The sequence below is a fragment of the Vitis riparia genome, chromosome 9 (genome assembly GCF_004353265.1).
Source record: "Vitis riparia cultivar Riparia Gloire de Montpellier isolate 1030 chromosome 9, EGFV_Vit.rip_1.0, whole genome shotgun sequence".
Taxonomy (NCBI): Eukaryota; Viridiplantae; Streptophyta; class Magnoliopsida; order Vitales; family Vitaceae; genus Vitis; species Vitis riparia.
This window is the reverse complement of record NC_048439.1, coordinates 7,029,177-7,046,229: the sequence shown is the minus strand read 5'-3', so window position 1 is coordinate 7,046,229 and position 17,053 is coordinate 7,029,177. Positions and strand designations below refer to the sequence as shown.

Below are 17,053 nucleotides of genomic sequence, written 5' to 3'. Positions count from 1 at the left end.
ATTAGGATAGTATCATAAGTAATTGTTGATGCTTTAATAAATTGTGGATTTGACTATAGGAAATCCCATATCACTTTATTCCCTATTTCAGAATCAAGTTAGGTAAATAAAAACTCCTTAGGACATTTAGATCCTAGCAATGGAAGCAAAAACTACATTTGTACACGTATAAGATCTAGATCAATGTGTTAGGAAACAATACCTTTGATTTGGATGTTCCCAAATCAATTTCATTTGTAAAAGAACAAATTTGCAGTCGTTAGAAGTCTCGTACACTAAAGATTTTCTACTCAATGGTTCTCCATTTTTTCTTAGCACTCAAGACAAGGGATTTGGAAGGGTGAAGGTTATGACCCTTTCTATCTAGATGGTGGGAGAAGATAAAAGATTGAAACTCTAACCCTTAAGAGGGTATGTATAGGGTTTCCTCCTAAACTTCAGTAACTTGAACCCACCAATGTCTCAAGTTATTAAATCTAGCCTAAAAAATGTCTTAATTGACGAATTAGCCCAATAGAGCTATTCCATTAATCAATTAGCTCAATTCAAACATACCATTCACTAATTCGTATAAAATTACCAAAACACCCTTATGCACGTAAGTGAACCAAAAGTTGATTCAACCCTCATAAGTCGTACTAACAAAGTATATGAGCTCAAATGGGGACCATTGAAACCCATAGGATAATACTTACTCCCTCGAAATCTAATTCTAAAGTTGATTCAATATCTTCCTATAGAGAATCAACTGTGCTATAATACCCATGTAAATAATAACAAGATACTAAACATTCAGATTTGTGACCTATTATCCGTTGTATATAGTCTTCCAATGAATTGTTGTTTATAGTCTAAACTAGCTTCTTGAGACTACCTCCACTATCTTTAAGTTACAAATCCTCTTATTATGTGATTATTTAACATATTTCAACTTACAAAGAGCTTATGTCAAGTTCTACTTAAGGAGCTATTATGACCATAATTTACATGAATACACATTTTTAGAATCACCTAAAAGAACACTATGTCTCAATCCCACATAATATTACGGTGCCTCTATTGAGAATACCTATTATTACTGACTTTTATTAATAGTGACTCAATCCTTAGATAATATATGATCATTTTATGATTTCATCCATAAGTCAAAGTCACTGCTAACTTTGACACAAACTTAGTATTCTCTTAAGTTTAAGAAATAATACAATATAACAATTTAATGAAATCATAACCACTTGATAACCTTATGACATGACTCACTGCAAATTCAATCTAATGGGTAACCATACACATCAGTACACTTATTATGAGAATCTCATCCCGATAGTTAAGACCAATCATTCCTCCAATTAGGAGGTAGTGCACTACAACCTTGATGAGTTGCTTAGACTCACGAACTAATTATGAACAAGCCATTTACCTATAAGGAACTCATGACTTGAATATTATGTACAACTCCTAATACATCAAAATCACGTATAGTGTAAGAGATATAAGTTAGAATGCTCATAAAGTACAATGCATGAAATGAGGATAAACAAAAGTGAAACTAGAATTTCATTAATAAATAACAAACTCCAAAATATGTTACATCATATCATGCTTTTAAAAACTCAATCCCAACATTGACATCACTAAACTTAAAAAGAAAATTGTGAAGAGAACATTGATAAGTGCATATTAATTCTCAAATGATGTCATTCTTATCCTTCGCCTTACAATTTACACTGAGCCAAGCACTTTATCAAGAATTGTATTTCTTGCTTATGTCTTAAGTTAATGATGGCTTAAAGGTGGAATTGATTTGAAAATGGACAATGTATGTTATGTAACATCAATGTTCTTTATAGTTGCATCTCAAAGAGATGGAGCAAAGGTTGAAAGAATGACTTCTTCTATCCTAATCATCATTGGTTTATTGCAAATATACATGCTGATGTATGACATTTATCCTAATCATTAGTTTTTTTATGCATAATTAATTTTGAACAATGTCCTATGCAAATTTTGGACTCTTTGCCTGAAAGAGATGATGATCTAATAAAGAGTGTTATGTATTTTAGTATATTGTATTATAATATTTATATGGTTCACATTACCATATGATATTTTATAGTTCGCATTACCACATGTTAATAGAGATGGAGTATTACAAGTAGGTTGAATTTTGTTAAGATTTTCTTAATTTTGGCAAAAACAAGAAAAAATTTATTAAAATTTCCCATTGAGAGGCCTTTTAGGTTTCATCGCAAGATAACAAATGAGTTATTGTACTTACAATTATTTATTTATTTATTTTCACTTATGAATAATAGTCTTACTTAATTTTCTTTTGTACTCTATATTAAGTGGGATTGCAAAATGCATATTATTTAACATATGCCAGCATTGGAATATTCAGAACCTACTTCAGCTTATTATACCATGAATTCCTCCATGTTATGTCAAACTAGCAATCGAGTTAGTGTTAGATGAAGGAAATAAAGAAAAAAGATAGGATTTTGTCTCGTTTTGTGCGTAGACTATTTCAATTCTCTTTTTTGAAAAAAATTTATTGTCTATATGCAAATAAGTGCCTCTCAATAATTATTTTAGATGGAAGGTCTATAATGTAATAGAAGAGTGTCCATGTGAAATTTATTATATTTTTCATAAAATTTCCAAACAAACTTTTATTTTGGATATAGGAAATCTTCGTATTACTTTTTGAAATACTTAAGATCAAAAAAAAAAAAAAAAATTGTTTCATTGTTCAATTCTTAACCTCAAATCGTGAATGGAATCATAATAAAATCGAGAATCACTCCGTTTCACAACACAAAAACCTTTCATTTTTTTTTTTTGAGAAAAGTTTTCTTATTGAGATCTCTTGATCTTTCTTTTCTCAGAGAAAAATAAAAGTGAGAGAGATAGATTTTTATTTATTTATTTATTGAGATGGTTTCTATGCGATTTATGACAGTTTCAATTCTCAGAAATTGCTCCCTCGAATCTCTTATTTAGTTGGATTTGATTGGATCATCCCAACTTAAGCACCCACCCAACTCTAATACTAAATACATTGGAGAACTTTTAATAAATATGGTTCTAAATAAATGATTAAAAAAATTCCCAAATATACTTTTTTTTTTTAAGGTGGATATCTATTAAGCCCAATAAAGATTTTTTGGACTCAAGAGATTGGACCTTACGGGCCACATTCTTCCAAGCTGTGGCCCAACCCACACAACCCAGATTGGCGGTCACGTGCCTGGCACCGCCTTTCCCTCTATCCCCAAATCGAATACATAAAAACCAAACCCCACACTCTCGCTGCTTGTTTTCTCTCTCTACGGAGAGTCCATTCCCCTTCACCACAAAACCCCCAAAACCCTAGGGCTTCTCCATCGAAGCTCTCCACTCAAGTCTCTTGCTCTTATTTTCCACAAATTTCCCGTACAGATCAATCCGCTGGATAGGGTTTCGTGATTCAATCATAGCACCACCATGTGGAACAGCGGCCAGATTGCGCCGCCCGGCACCGGCGGCTCCACGATTCCACCTCCTCCTGCAGCTCAGCCTTCGTACACGGTCTTACCGTCGCCGGCGGAGGCCGAGGCTAGGCTTGAAGAAAAGGCGCGTAAATGGATGCAGCTGAATTCGAAGCGGTATGGCGACAAGAGGAAGTTCGGGTTCGTGGAGACACAGAAGGAGGATATGCCTCCGGAGCATGTTAGGAAGATTATCAGGTGAGTTTGATTTTTGTGCATTTTGTGTTGAATACAGTATTACATTGTTGTTTTGAAGTATGGATTTATGGTTAGCTCACGAGAACCTAAGAAATGGAACTCGAATTCTGTTTCCTATATTATGTCTAGGAGAACGATACGAAAATTAAGATTCAAAATGATATTTTCTTTCATTTTCCAAGCAGTCAGTGTGTAAACGAAGGATTGTAGAAACCTATGAGGTAGGGGTCTGTATGGACGCAGAAACGGTAATGGAACCTACAAAATTTCATTCACATATTTTTTAGGTTGGGGATATGGAAGGTTGTACATACTTGATGGACGTCTGATATTTTGCACTCTCTAGATAGGCAGAATATGTAAAGGAACCTCACAGGGGGGTGATGTGCTGATTATTAGCGTTACCTTTGTGCTCGGTGTTTTGAAATTTTATAAATCTGCCAATTGTAACCACTCTCAACTGTTTGGTTATTGAAGTGTCTTTGAGGACATCAAATTCAATGTTAATTAATGGAAGTGAAATTATTGGAGAAAATATTGGTAATCAAGACATTTTATATGCTTGTGAGCAATAATTTTGCTTCATAATTTTCTCAACTGGGGACAATGATGGTGAAACCACAAAGGGTACTAGGCCACTCCTCTTGGGTGCCTGTATGCAATGATGTATTAATAAGCTCCGTGTTTTAGCAATCCATTCTTCGTGCATCCTCCTGCAATGATGCATGCCGCTTGTTCTGCTTTTATGTAGTTGTTTACAATATAACACTGGAATATCCAGAATCAGGATTTCAGGAATAATCTTCTATGATATTAGATATAATCTGTTGGTAGGAGTATCTACCTTGGGATCCCTGCAGTCAGATTTGAGAAATTTGGGCCCTTGTTCTTGTTTTGGTATACTTATTCTAAGATATTCTTTCTTTAGGGATGGGTGGGGAAGCATATGACACGAAAATTATTGGTTCCTTCCACTTTCTGTAAATGTGAGCAATTTAGTTGAATTGGAACAGGTTCTGACCACCAAATTTATTAATTGTTCATTTGTTCTCTTTCCAGAGACCATGGGGACATGTCCTCAAAAAAATATCGTCATGATAAACGTGTATATCTTGGAGCCCTTAAATTCATTCCACATGCAGTTTACAAGCTTCTTGAAAACATGCCAATGCCTTGGGAACAGGTATCATCTTTTGATTCTAGGATATGCCAATTTGTTTCTGTGGCTATTATAGACTGTACCAACTTCTATTGCGTTAAATTAAGTGATAACATTTATGTGATATTAGGTCCGTGATGTGAAGATTTTATACCATATTACTGGAGCGATCACATTTGTAAATGAAATACCATGGGTTGTTGAACCTATATATTTAGCTCAGGTATGCTGATGTCTCTATCTCTCTCTAATACATGCACGTACACACAAACTTACATGCACATACACAATTTTTTTTCATCTTTTTATACAATGGGAGCTCATACAATGTTAAAGGCAATACTGTACCGCATTTACAATACTGGCGTAACTTATAATTCCATGATGTATCATGAACATCCAACACTTTGGAGAAGGGGAATTTCTTTTTGTGGATGATACCTTTAAAACTCTTTTTACTAAAGAAATTAATTCAACAAAATTTTTACAGTGGGGTACAATGTGGATCATGATGCGAAGGGAGAAGAGGGATCGTCGGCATTTCAAGAGAATGCGGTTTCCCCCATTTGATGATGAGGAACCTCCATTGGACTATGCTGATAATCTGTTAGATGTGGACCCTTTAGAGCCAATTCAATTAGAGTTAGATGAAGAAGAAGATTCTGCTGTTTACACTTGGTTTTATGACCATAAGCCTCTTGTCAAAACAAAGCTTATAAATGGCCCTAGTTACCGGAAATGGCATCTTTCCCTCCCAATCATGGCAACTCTTCATCGACTTGCAGGCCAGCTGCTTTCTGATTTAATTGACCGCAATTATTTCTACTTGTTTGATATGGAGTCATTCTTTACAGCTAAGGCACTGAACATGTGCATACCTGGTGCGTATTCTGTCATATTGGTTATCACTTTTTCACATATTTCAATAAATCCATCTTCCATGTCTCTTTTATAAAAAAAACCATTTCTTTGTTGGTGCAAATATCATATATATTTTTATGTAGACAACCAGTTGTTGAATGGGAATTCCAGCCTTTGGAAGTCACAGGTTTTTAAGAAATGGTACACATTGTTAAGCATATAATACTACTAGTGTAGTGATCGATAATTTTCATATCCAGTTTAAGGAAATATAACAGGTTGTACAACCCAAATTAGCTGTCAGGGAGACTTCAGGACAGCCTTTTAATGTTATACTAGTACTTCTGGAAAAAGCAAGTTGGTGGAACCTGCTATAATATGAGTCCTAGATTCTTAAATTCTTGAGATTTAATCATTATGACATCCATGCATTGGATTTTTGTTTAGTTTCTAGACTATTTTGGGGCTCTTTTCATTCCTCTGATTGCTCTGTTTGAAGGAAATCTCTTTCATCTCGTACTTTTTTAATTTATAATGCAACAAAATTTGTGCTACTGATGAAAGAAAAAGTTGTTAACTACTTTTCTCATGGTTGAAATTTTGCATTCATTGATCAGTCTGAATGCTGTTGGTCAGTGAGCTTGAAGTTTTTGTAGAAAATTTTGAATTACCCAGGTGTGACTTTGTGGTTCCACTGTTATGCTGGTTACAGTCACCAATATTCTGGTTTCATGGTTTTATTATTTGCCAAGGTCTTAAACTTCAACTTAGGGTTGAACTTGGTAACTAGAAGCTGGATTGAGTTTGTGGAAGTTGTTGGAAGCGCTACCTCTATTTTAGTAAAATATAACTTAACAAGTTAGGTTGCTATATGGTTAAATCAATTTGAGTCTTATATAAGTTGGAAATCACACTTGCATTATTCTTGGTGTTTTGAGATATATAATCATATTATGTGAACCCAAAATGATCAATTTTGCTTCAGTTCTTTGTGTATCTGAAATTCTGTGTTTGAATATTCCCTCAATTATTTGCATTCTTGCAGGAGGACCTAAATTTGAGCCCTTATATCGCGACATGGAGAAGGGAGATGAGGACTGGAATGAATTCAATGACATTAACAAGCTTATCATTCGGTCACCACTCAGGACGGAATATAGAATTGCATTCCCTCATCTTTATAATAATAGGCCCAGGAAAGTAAAGCTTTGTGTGTATCATACTCCTATGATTATGTACATTAAAACTGAGGATCCTGATTTACCTGCATTCTATTATGATCCTTTGATACACCCTATCACCACCATTAACAAGGACCGGCGTGAGAAAAAAAATTATGAAGAAGAGGATGATGATGATTTCTTTTTGCCAGAAGAGGTGGAACCTTTGTTAACAAAAACAGCACTTTATAGTGACACCACGGCTGCAGGTATTTCACTGTTGTTTGCACCACGCCCTTTTAATATGAGATCTGGTCGGATGAGGCGGGCTGAAGATATACCCCTTGTGTCAGAGTGGTATAAGGAACACTGGTAATGGCCTATTTTCATTCCTATGATGTTCAGGTGTCTCATTCTCCTACTCTATATATGATATGTAACTAATTTCTTCATGGTCTTGTATTCTTGTATTCTTGTAGCCCTCCATCATATCCAGTTAAAGTTCGGGTCAGCTACCAGAAATTGTTGAAATGTTTTGTGTTGAATGAGCTGCATCACAGACCACCCAAGGCTCAGAAGAAAAAACACTTGTTCCGGTCTCTCCAAGCTACAAAGTTCTTCCAAACTACAGAACTAGATTGGGCTGAAGCGGGTCTCCAAGTTTGTAAGCAAGGGTATAACATGTTGAATCTGTTGATACATAGGAAAAATTTGAATTACCTTCATCTTGATTATAATTTTAATCTGAAGCCGGTGAAGACTCTCACTACAAAAGAACGTAAAAAGTCACGATTTGGTAATGCTTTTCATCTCTGCCGTGAAATCCTTCGGTTGACAAAGCTTGTAGTTGATGCCAATATCCAGTTCCGTTTGGGAAATGTGGATGCATTCCAATTGGCTGATGGGTTGCAATATACATTTTCACATGTTGGCCAGTTGACTGGAATGTACCGCTACAAGTACAGGCTTATGCGGCAGATCAGAATGTGCAAGGACTTGAAGCACTTGATTTATTACCGCTTCAATACTGGACCTGTGGGGAAAGGCCCGGGATGTGGATTCTGGGCACCAATGTGGAGGGTGTGGCTGTTCTTCCTTCGTGGTATAGTGCCTCTATTGGAAAGGTGGTTGGGAAATTTACTTGCACGGCAATTTGAAGGGCGCCATTCAAAGGGGGTGGCCAAGACTGTTACAAAGCAACGTGTCGAAAGCCATTTCGACTTGGAGCTTCGAGCTGCTGTTATGCATGATGTTCTTGACGCTATGCCAGGTGAATCACCTAGAAACTTTTTCATTTTGCAAGTTATTTTCCTTTCAATTTTAACCTTTCTGACGTCTGAAGTTTTTTGTTGTCTGCCTATGCGATTAACGGTATTGTTGAACTGCAGAGGGCATTAAGCAGAATAAAGCAAGAACTATCCTGCAGCATCTTAGTGAAGCGTGGCGTTGTTGGAAAGCAAATATTCCATGGAAGGTAAGTTTGAACATTATGAATGATTTCTTACATTTTTTGCATCCCGTTTCTTGTAATATTTTTCTGATATAAAGAATGTGTAGGTGCCTGGTTTGCCAGTTCCCATTGAGAATATGATTCTTCGTTATGTCAAGTCAAAAGCGGATTGGTGGACAAATGTTGCCCACTATAATCGTGAACGTATAAGAAGGGGTGCTACAGTTGATAAGACAGTTTGTCGAAAGAACCTTGGTAGATTGACTCGCCTTTGGCTGAAGGCAGAACAGGTGTATATTCTATTTTCACTATTCCTGTTATTTCATCTCTTATCGTTTGATCTGAGATTGTGTTGGTTTCTGCTGTCCAAAAATATTGTTGAGATGGTTATCAAGATATTGTTTATCATCAATATATCCCCTTAGGCTGTGCATTCTCTATTCTCACTTTTCTTGTTTGTTTTCCATTTCCTTTTCCTTTTAACCCCATTGCAGGAACGCCAACATAATTACTTGAAGGATGGTCCATATGTCACACCAGAAGAAGCAGTGGCCATTTACACTACCACTGTGCATTGGTTAGAGTCAAGAAAGTTCTCCCCAATTCCATTCCCTCCATTGTCTTACAAGCATGACACAAAGCTTCTTATCCTTGCTTTGGAGAGATTGAAGGAATCATACAGTGTGGCTGTGAGGTTAAACCAACTACAGAGAGAAGAGTTGGGTCTTATTGAACAAGCTTATGATAATCCACATGAGGCTTTATCACGGATTAAGCGTCACCTGCTTACACAGCGTGCCTTCAAAGAAGTAAGTTGTTCTATAAAGAATAAGTTTGACCTTAACTTTGAATTTCTTACTGCTGGATTGTATGAATTGAACTCTTCTTGAAATCTTTCACAGGTTGGCATTGAGTTCATGGACCTGTATAGTTATCTAATTCCAGTTTATGAGATTGAACCTCTTGAGAAGATCACAGATGCATATCTTGACCAATATTTATGGTATGAAGGTGACAAGCGTCATCTCTTTCCGAACTGGATTAAGCCTGCAGATTCAGAGCCACCTCCGCTTTTAGTGTATAAATGGTGTCAAGGTATAAACAATTTACAAGGAATATGGGACACAAGTGACGGGCAATGTGTAGTCATGCTTCAAACAAAGTTTGAGAAGTTCTTTGAAAAGATTGATTTAACAATGTTAAACAGGTAAATTTGTTGAAATCTTCGGCCTCATGCACTTAGTTGCAGGTTTCAAAATTTTTAGTGCTGAACTTTCTTCTGTTATATTTTTGCAGGCTTCTACGCTTAGTTCTTGACCATAATATTGCTGATTATGTCACTGCAAAGAACAATGTTGTGCTGTCTTACAAGGATATGAGTCACACTAACTCATATGGCCTTATACGTGGTCTTCAGTTTGCTTCATTTGTTGTACAGTATTATGGACTTGTGTTGGATCTCTTGCTTCTTGGATTGACTAGAGCCAGTGAAATTGCTGGTCCTCCACAGATGCCAAATGAGTTCATTACTTATTGGGATACCAAAGTTGAAACCCGGCATCCAATTCGGTTGTATTCTAGGTACATTGACAGGGTGCATATATTGTTCCGCTTTACCCATGAAGAGGCTCGGGATCTTATTCAGCGGTATCTCACTGAGCATCCTGATCCAAACAATGAAAATATGGTTGGATATAACAATAAGAAGTGTTGGCCAAGAGATGCCAGAATGAGGCTCATGAAACATGATGGTATACACTGACACCTTTGTAACAAAACTATCTACTTCAAAATGATCTTCATTAGATTTTGATGACACTTAATCCTTTATATCTGCTTTTCAGTCAATCTTGGGAGAAGTGTGTTCTGGGATATGAAGAATCGTCTTCCTCGAAGTATCACAACATTAGAGTGGGAGAACAGCTTTGTATCTGTATACAGCAAGGACAATCCAAACTTGCTTTTCAGCATGTATGTTCATTTTCTTACATTCAGTGTCTACAATTTTTTTTATGCATTCTGCAGAAAAAAAAAAAGTATACTTTAATCGTCAATCGACACCTTGATTTTTTCTTTCTTTTTTTTAAATGGTAATTGGGACAAACTCTTTTATTCTTTTGATTTGAGCTGAGCTTTTGTTTTCTATCAAGTTGATCTCTTTAGGATATTTTACCTCTGATATTCAGCATAAGCATTACATAGAAAATTTGATGAATTCTGGTGGTTGATGGTGTTGACATGGACCTTATTACCACTGGTCAATGTTCTTGTGCTTTGAAAAAAAGATATTTATTTATTTATTTTTTTTCTTTTTGTGGTTTTGCTGTCCAACGCTAAGTGGAGGTAATTATGCACCGGTGTGATTGAAATTTGTGTGCATTTCTTATTTAGCACTCTACTTTTGGATTAATGTGTGGACAATATTTTTTGACTGGACAAGTTATCATTATGTTCTGCTTCCGTTGTATTGCTTTTCTCTCCTCCTTGTCAAGAGGCCAGCATGATGAGGGATTCGCCTCAAGATTTCCTTTTCATGAAATAAAGCATTCATTTGATAATACATCTTCTGTTGTCATCTAGGTGTGGATTTGAAGTTCGGATACTGCCTAAGATAAGAATGACCCAAGAGGCATTCAGCAATACCAGAGATGGAGTTTGGAATTTGCAGAATGAACAGACCAAAGAATTGACTGCTGTTGCATTCTTGCGGGTTGATGACGAGCACATGAAAGTGTTTGAGAATCGTGTAAGGCAAATCCTTATGTCTTCAGGATCAACAACATTCACAAAAATTGTCAACAAATGGAACACGGCTCTAATAGGTATTTATTCTTATTTTTATGTCTCCTTTACTCTTATGGTATTCTTACCTATAAGCAGTGATATCCTGTCCGTTGAATGTTTATTATTGCCCTGTTGCAGGCCGTAGGTATTTATTCTTATTTTTATGTCACCTTTACTCTTATGGTATTCTTACCAATAAGCAGTGATATCCGGTCTGCTGAATGTTTATTATTACTCTGTTGCAGGTCTCATGACATATTTCCGTGAAGCAACAGTCCATACTCAAGAACTGTTAGATTTGCTGGTCAAATGTGAAAATAAAATTCAAACCCGTATCAAGATCGGATTGAATTCAAAAATGCCTAGCAGGTAAATTGCTGCATCATATGAGCCCTTATATTGTGTAGTTCAGGGTTTTTTATTGTAGTGTTATTCTGAATTACATTGTGCTTTCAGGTTTCCTCCCGTGATTTTTTACACCCCAAAAGAAATTGGAGGACTTGGCATGTTATCAATGGGTCACATATTGATTCCTCAAAGTGATCTCAGATACAGTCAGCAGACTGATGTTGGTGTAACTCATTTTAGGAGTGGAATGAGTCATGAAGAAGACCAGCTGATTCCAAATCTTTATAGATACATACAAGTACTTCTATTTTTCTTTTTACATACAATATTTCTTGCATATATTGTTTCACTGGTTTAATGTCTTCATTGTTTGAATTTCATTTTGGCTTCTTAAACAGCCATGGGAGAGTGAGTTCATAGATTCACAGCGTGTTTGGGCTGAGTATGCACTGAAGAGGCAGGAAGCACAGTCACAAAACAGGAGATTGACCCTTGAAGATCTGGAAGTGAGTGTTGTTCGATAATACTTAGTTTGTGATTTACACAAATTAATGGTCCTAGATCTTCTCAGTGTGTTGAATTATTTGGAGCTATTGTTGTCCATTTGATTGGTTCTGTTAGGGATGTGACATGTCTAGGGAATGGTATTTGTGGTGCATTCTATGTGAAGTGGGGAGTTTTTGCATGTGTAGGTGGTTGGAACTGAGTAATATAGATTTGAGGATTTCTGATGTTAGTACTCTTAAGCAGACTTTATTCATTCTAACAGTAACTTTGATTCCTGTAACAGGATTCATGGGATAGGGGAATACCTCGTATCAATACTTTGTTCCAAAAGGATCGTCATACCCTGGCATATGACAAGGGATGGAGAGTGCGCACTGATTTTAAACAGTATCAAGTTTTGAAACAGAACCCTTTCTGGTGGACACACCAGCGGCATGATGGAAAACTATGGAACTTAAATAACTATCGAACTGATGTCATCCAAGCTCTCGGAGGAGTGGAGGGAATTCTTGAGCATACCTTATTCAAAGGAACATAGTAAGTGTTTCTTTTCTTCACTTTAGATTGTTTACTGTCAGCATTATCATAATCAACATTATTATTTTATCAGGATTTCAGATTATTATTTATTTGGTTAGATGTGTATGCTTGGTTTGGACAAAGATGCTAGTGAATAAGCTGACTCTTTCACATATCATGTTATTTATTCACTTGCACAAGTAAACCTTGGTTCTTCATATCAAAAAATGAAGTTTGGTTCTTTTATATTTTCCCCTATATATCTGAGCAGTGACAATGCCTTCCAGTTTCTTTTTGGAGTTAATCTTGGGGAGATGTCTGTTAGTAGCAATAGACTGGCATATATTACATCCTTCTCATTGTTCAAATGGCTCTTATGACCATTTAAACTGCATTGGTTAGTTATCTTTGCAGCAAAGCTTAGAATCTTTATTGACAAGGTCTTCTCATCATTTGACTTATTTTGGTATTTCAGCTTTCCAACTTGGGAAGGTCTGTTTTGGGAGAAGGCTTCTGGTTTTGAGGAGTCCATGAAGTATAAGAAGCTGACTAATGCACAACGATCTGGTCTCAACCAAATTCCTAACCGTAGGTTTACCCTTTGGTGGTCACCTACAATAAATAGGGCCAATGTTTATGTGGGTTTCCAAGTGCAGTTAGATCTAACTGGAATATTCATGCATGGGAAGATTCCAACATTGAAAATATCATTGATTCAGATATTCCGTGCTCATTTGTGGCAAAAGGTTCATGAAAGTGTTGTCATGGATCTCTGTCAAGTTTTGGATCAGGAGTTGGATGCCTTGGAAATTGAGACTGTGCAAAAGGAAACCATCCATCCAAGGAAGAGTTATAAAATGAACAGTTCTTGTGCTGACATTCTCCTCTTTGCTGCCCATAGATGGCCCATGTCAAAGCCTAGTTTAGTGGCTGAGTCAAAGGATGTGTTTGATCAGAAAGCAAGCAATAAGTACTGGATAGATGTGCAGCTCCGCTGGGGGGATTATGATTCTCATGATATTGAGCGTTATACTCGTGCCAAATTTATGGATTATACAACAGATAACATGTCTATTTACCCATCTCCAACCGGTATTTCTTTTTAACTTATTTTCTTATTGTTCATTTTAATTATTTATATATCCTGCTTAAGTAAATCATTGGTTCACATGCAGGGGTGATGATTGGTATTGATCTTGCTTATAACTTGCATTCTGCATTTGGTAACTGGTTTCCTGGGTCAAAACCACTGCTTGCTCAGGCAATGAATAAGATCATGAAGGTACCTTAATATTTGAATTGAATTTTGGATGTTACTTATTTACTTGATTAATTTATAAATCAGTCTTGCACCCAAAACTCCAATCTAATTGGTCCACCTTATGTGCAGTCAAATCCAGCTTTATATGTTTTGAGAGAGCGTATAAGGAAAGGGTTGCAGTTGTATTCTTCAGAGCCTACAGAACCATATTTGTCATCTCAAAATTATGGGGAAATCTTTAGCAATCAAATAATATGGTTTGTAGATGATACCAATGTGTATCGTGTCACAATCCATAAGACATTTGAAGGAAATCTCACAACAAAACCTATCAATGGTGCCATCTTCATATTTAATCCGAGGACTGGGCAGCTGTTTTTAAAGGTTTGTTTTTCTTTTGAGTTGGTATTCTTGAAGGTCTCCTTTCTTCTAATAATGTTTGTAATGATGATTTCATAATCTCTTGCAGGTCATTCACACAAGTGTGTGGGCAGGACAGAAGCGTCTTGGCCAGCTGGCAAAGTGGAAAACAGCAGAAGAAGTGGCTGCTCTTGTTCGGTCTCTGCCTGTGGAAGAACAGCCAAAGCAAATCATTGTGACTCGTAAAGGAATGCTGGATCCCTTGGAGGTCCACTTGCTGGATTTCCCCAATATAGTTATTAAAGGAAGTGAACTGCAACTTCCGTTCCAGGCTTGCTTGAAGATTGAGAAATTTGGTGATCTAATCTTGAAGGCTACAGAGCCACAAATGGTTTTGTTCAATATCTATGATGATTGGTTGAAGAGTATTTCCTCCTACACTGCATTCTCCCGACTCATTTTGATTCTGCGTGCACTTCATGTGAACAATGAGAAGGCAAAAATGTTACTAAAGCCAGACAAAACAATTGTCACAGAGCCACACCACATCTGGCCTTCTCTCACTGATGACCAATGGATGAAGGTAACCTTGTTATATCCATTATATAGGTTCATGCAACTCAACTTTGTTCATTAGGCTGACGAGATTTTCCATTTCGAATAAAAAAGCTCTGAGCAAATTGTGATCTATTCCCAATTTCATACAATGCAGTAAATTAAAAGAATTAGTTGCAACTTCTTAAAAACTTGTGTAATTATGATAAACATTAAGATAGTAAATGCAATTGATAGTTTCAGAATTTTTCTATCAATTGTGGAAATTATTTGCCATCTTTTGCCATTCATTCTGGCATCCCAATTTTTCTCAATAACTTATTTTTTTTACTTACCTTACTCATTTAACTGGGCTGTCTTTGTTCATTTTATTTTTTGACCATGTTTAAATCATTATTATGAAGGATTCTAAGAACTTGTATGCTGTAGGTTGAGGTTGCTTTGAGAGATCTTATACTCTCTGATTATGCCAAGAAGAACAATGTGAACACATCGGCCCTGACACAATCTGAGATTCGTGATATTATTCTTGGAGCTGAGATTACTCCACCTTCTCAACAGAGACAACAGATAGCTGAGATTGAGAAACAGGTGATGTTTTGTTCTATGGTTGTTGGGTTGAAGCATGCTTGCTGGTCTCTTAATGCTTCACTCTTTCCTGGGTGCTGAGTTCAATTTTATTGAATTTTTTGTTTTCAGGCAAAAGAAGCAAGTCAGCTGACAGCTGTCACGACAAGGACCACGAATGTGCATGGTGATGAACTCATTGTCACCACCACAAGTCCATATGAGCAATCTGCATTTGGATCAAAGACAGATTGGCGAGTAAGAGCAATCTCAGCTACAAATCTCTATCTTCGGGTCAATCATATTTATGTGAATTCAGAGGACATAAAGGTACCAATTAACTTTCCTCTTTCACTTTTTTACAATGAATTTTGGAATATACTAAGTTTACTAACACTGGTACAACTAATAATGACAGGAAACAGGGTATACTTACATTATGCCTAAAAATATTTTGAAGAAATTTATCTGCATAGCAGATTTGCGGACACAAATTTCAGGTTACTTGTATGGTATAAGCCCACCAGACAATCCTCAGGTTAAGGAAATTCGCTGTATTGCCATGCCGCCACAGTGGGGTACCCATCAGCAAGTGCATCTCCCATCTGCTCTTCCTGAGCACGATTTCCTGAATGATTTGGAGCCTTTGGGATGGATGCATACACAACCAAATGAGCTGCCTCAATTATCTCCACAGGTTCCATGATTTTTTTCATTTTTTACTTTTCTTTTGTTCTAAATTTATGGCCTTAAATCTGTATGGTTACTGCCAATGGTAGTCAGTAGTTGTTACTAGTAAGAAAGGGTGGACCTGGGTGGAGTTTATGTTCAACGTTAGCTATGATTGTCTTCTCACCTGAACTGTTACTTCTTTCAGGATCTCACTTCTCATGCTCGGATTCTTGAGAACAACAAGCAGTGGGATGGAGAGAAGTGTATCATTCTTACCTGCAGTTTTACTCCAGGTTCTTGCTCATTGACTGCGTATAAGCTCACCCCAACTGGATATGAGTGGGGTCGTGTGAACAAGGACACTGGAAGCAATCCTCATGGTTATCTGCCGACGCATTATGAGAAGGTCCAAATGCTTTTGAGTGACCGATTCCTTGGTTTCTATATGGTAAGTATGAGTAGAGGACTGTTAAAACGCACTGGAAAACACTATATTTGTTTGGCTACTGCATATGCTGATTGTAATAACATATAATGTATTTTTGTCACCAAAGTTCTCACTGTCATTTTGTGGCTTTTATTCTGTAGATTCCTGATAATGGTCCCTGGAATTACAACTTCATGGGAGTGAAACATACAGTGAGTATGAAGTATGGGATCAAGCTCGGGACACCACGAGAATACTATCATGAAGACCACAGGCCAACTCATTTCCTGGAGTTCAGCAACTTAGAGGAGGGTGAGACTGCGGAGGGAGATCGTGAGGATACATTCACCTAGGCCATGGTATCACTGAGATTAAGCTGTAACTCTGTAAGCTGTCTCACTACTTTAAAATGCTAGTAGAGTATTTGCAGTCCCACTTGCGACAAAGTAGTGGTAGATCTTTCCCCAGTTGTAATAGTTCCATGTAGCTTTTGATAAAGATTTTGTAACTCTGTCCCGGTGAAGGCATTGTGCTATTTGTGTTTACAGTAAGTTGTAAATATGAGAACAAGGTTCATATTATTGTTTTTGAAATCGTAGTCTTACTCTCCTTTCCATGTTCTGGTTTCATCTGTATTTATTTTGTTGGTCTTTTTAAATTTTTGATGGGTCATTTTCTGGAAGAAGGGAGATGGA

At 36.7% G+C, this 17,053-nt stretch overlaps 1 protein-coding gene across 1 annotated transcript; it reads left to right on the top strand.

Moving 5' to 3' along the window:
• Nucleotides 1–3,314: 3,314 nt before the first annotated feature.
• Nucleotides 3,315–16,974, top strand: LOC117921699 (pre-mRNA-processing-splicing factor 8A). Its single transcript, XM_034839658.1, has 26 exons — nt 3,315–3,728; nt 4,788–4,911; nt 5,018–5,110; nt 5,378–5,768; nt 6,794–7,280; nt 7,388–8,178; nt 8,297–8,382; nt 8,466–8,648; nt 8,853–9,167; nt 9,261–9,565; nt 9,655–10,109; nt 10,203–10,329; nt 10,939–11,180; nt 11,388–11,511; nt 11,599–11,788; nt 11,889–11,996; nt 12,281–12,534; nt 12,992–13,608; nt 13,692–13,798; nt 13,907–14,161; nt 14,247–14,720; nt 15,122–15,283; nt 15,392–15,589; nt 15,678–15,956; nt 16,137–16,379; nt 16,520–16,974. Exons 1-26 carry the CDS (start codon nt 3,487–3,489, stop codon nt 16,709–16,711), a joined length of 7,044 nt encoding a protein of 2,347 aa, XP_034695549.1. The 5' UTR covers nt 3,315–3,486; the 3' UTR covers nt 16,712–16,974.
• The last annotated feature ends 79 nt before the right edge of the window (nt 16,975–17,053 follow it).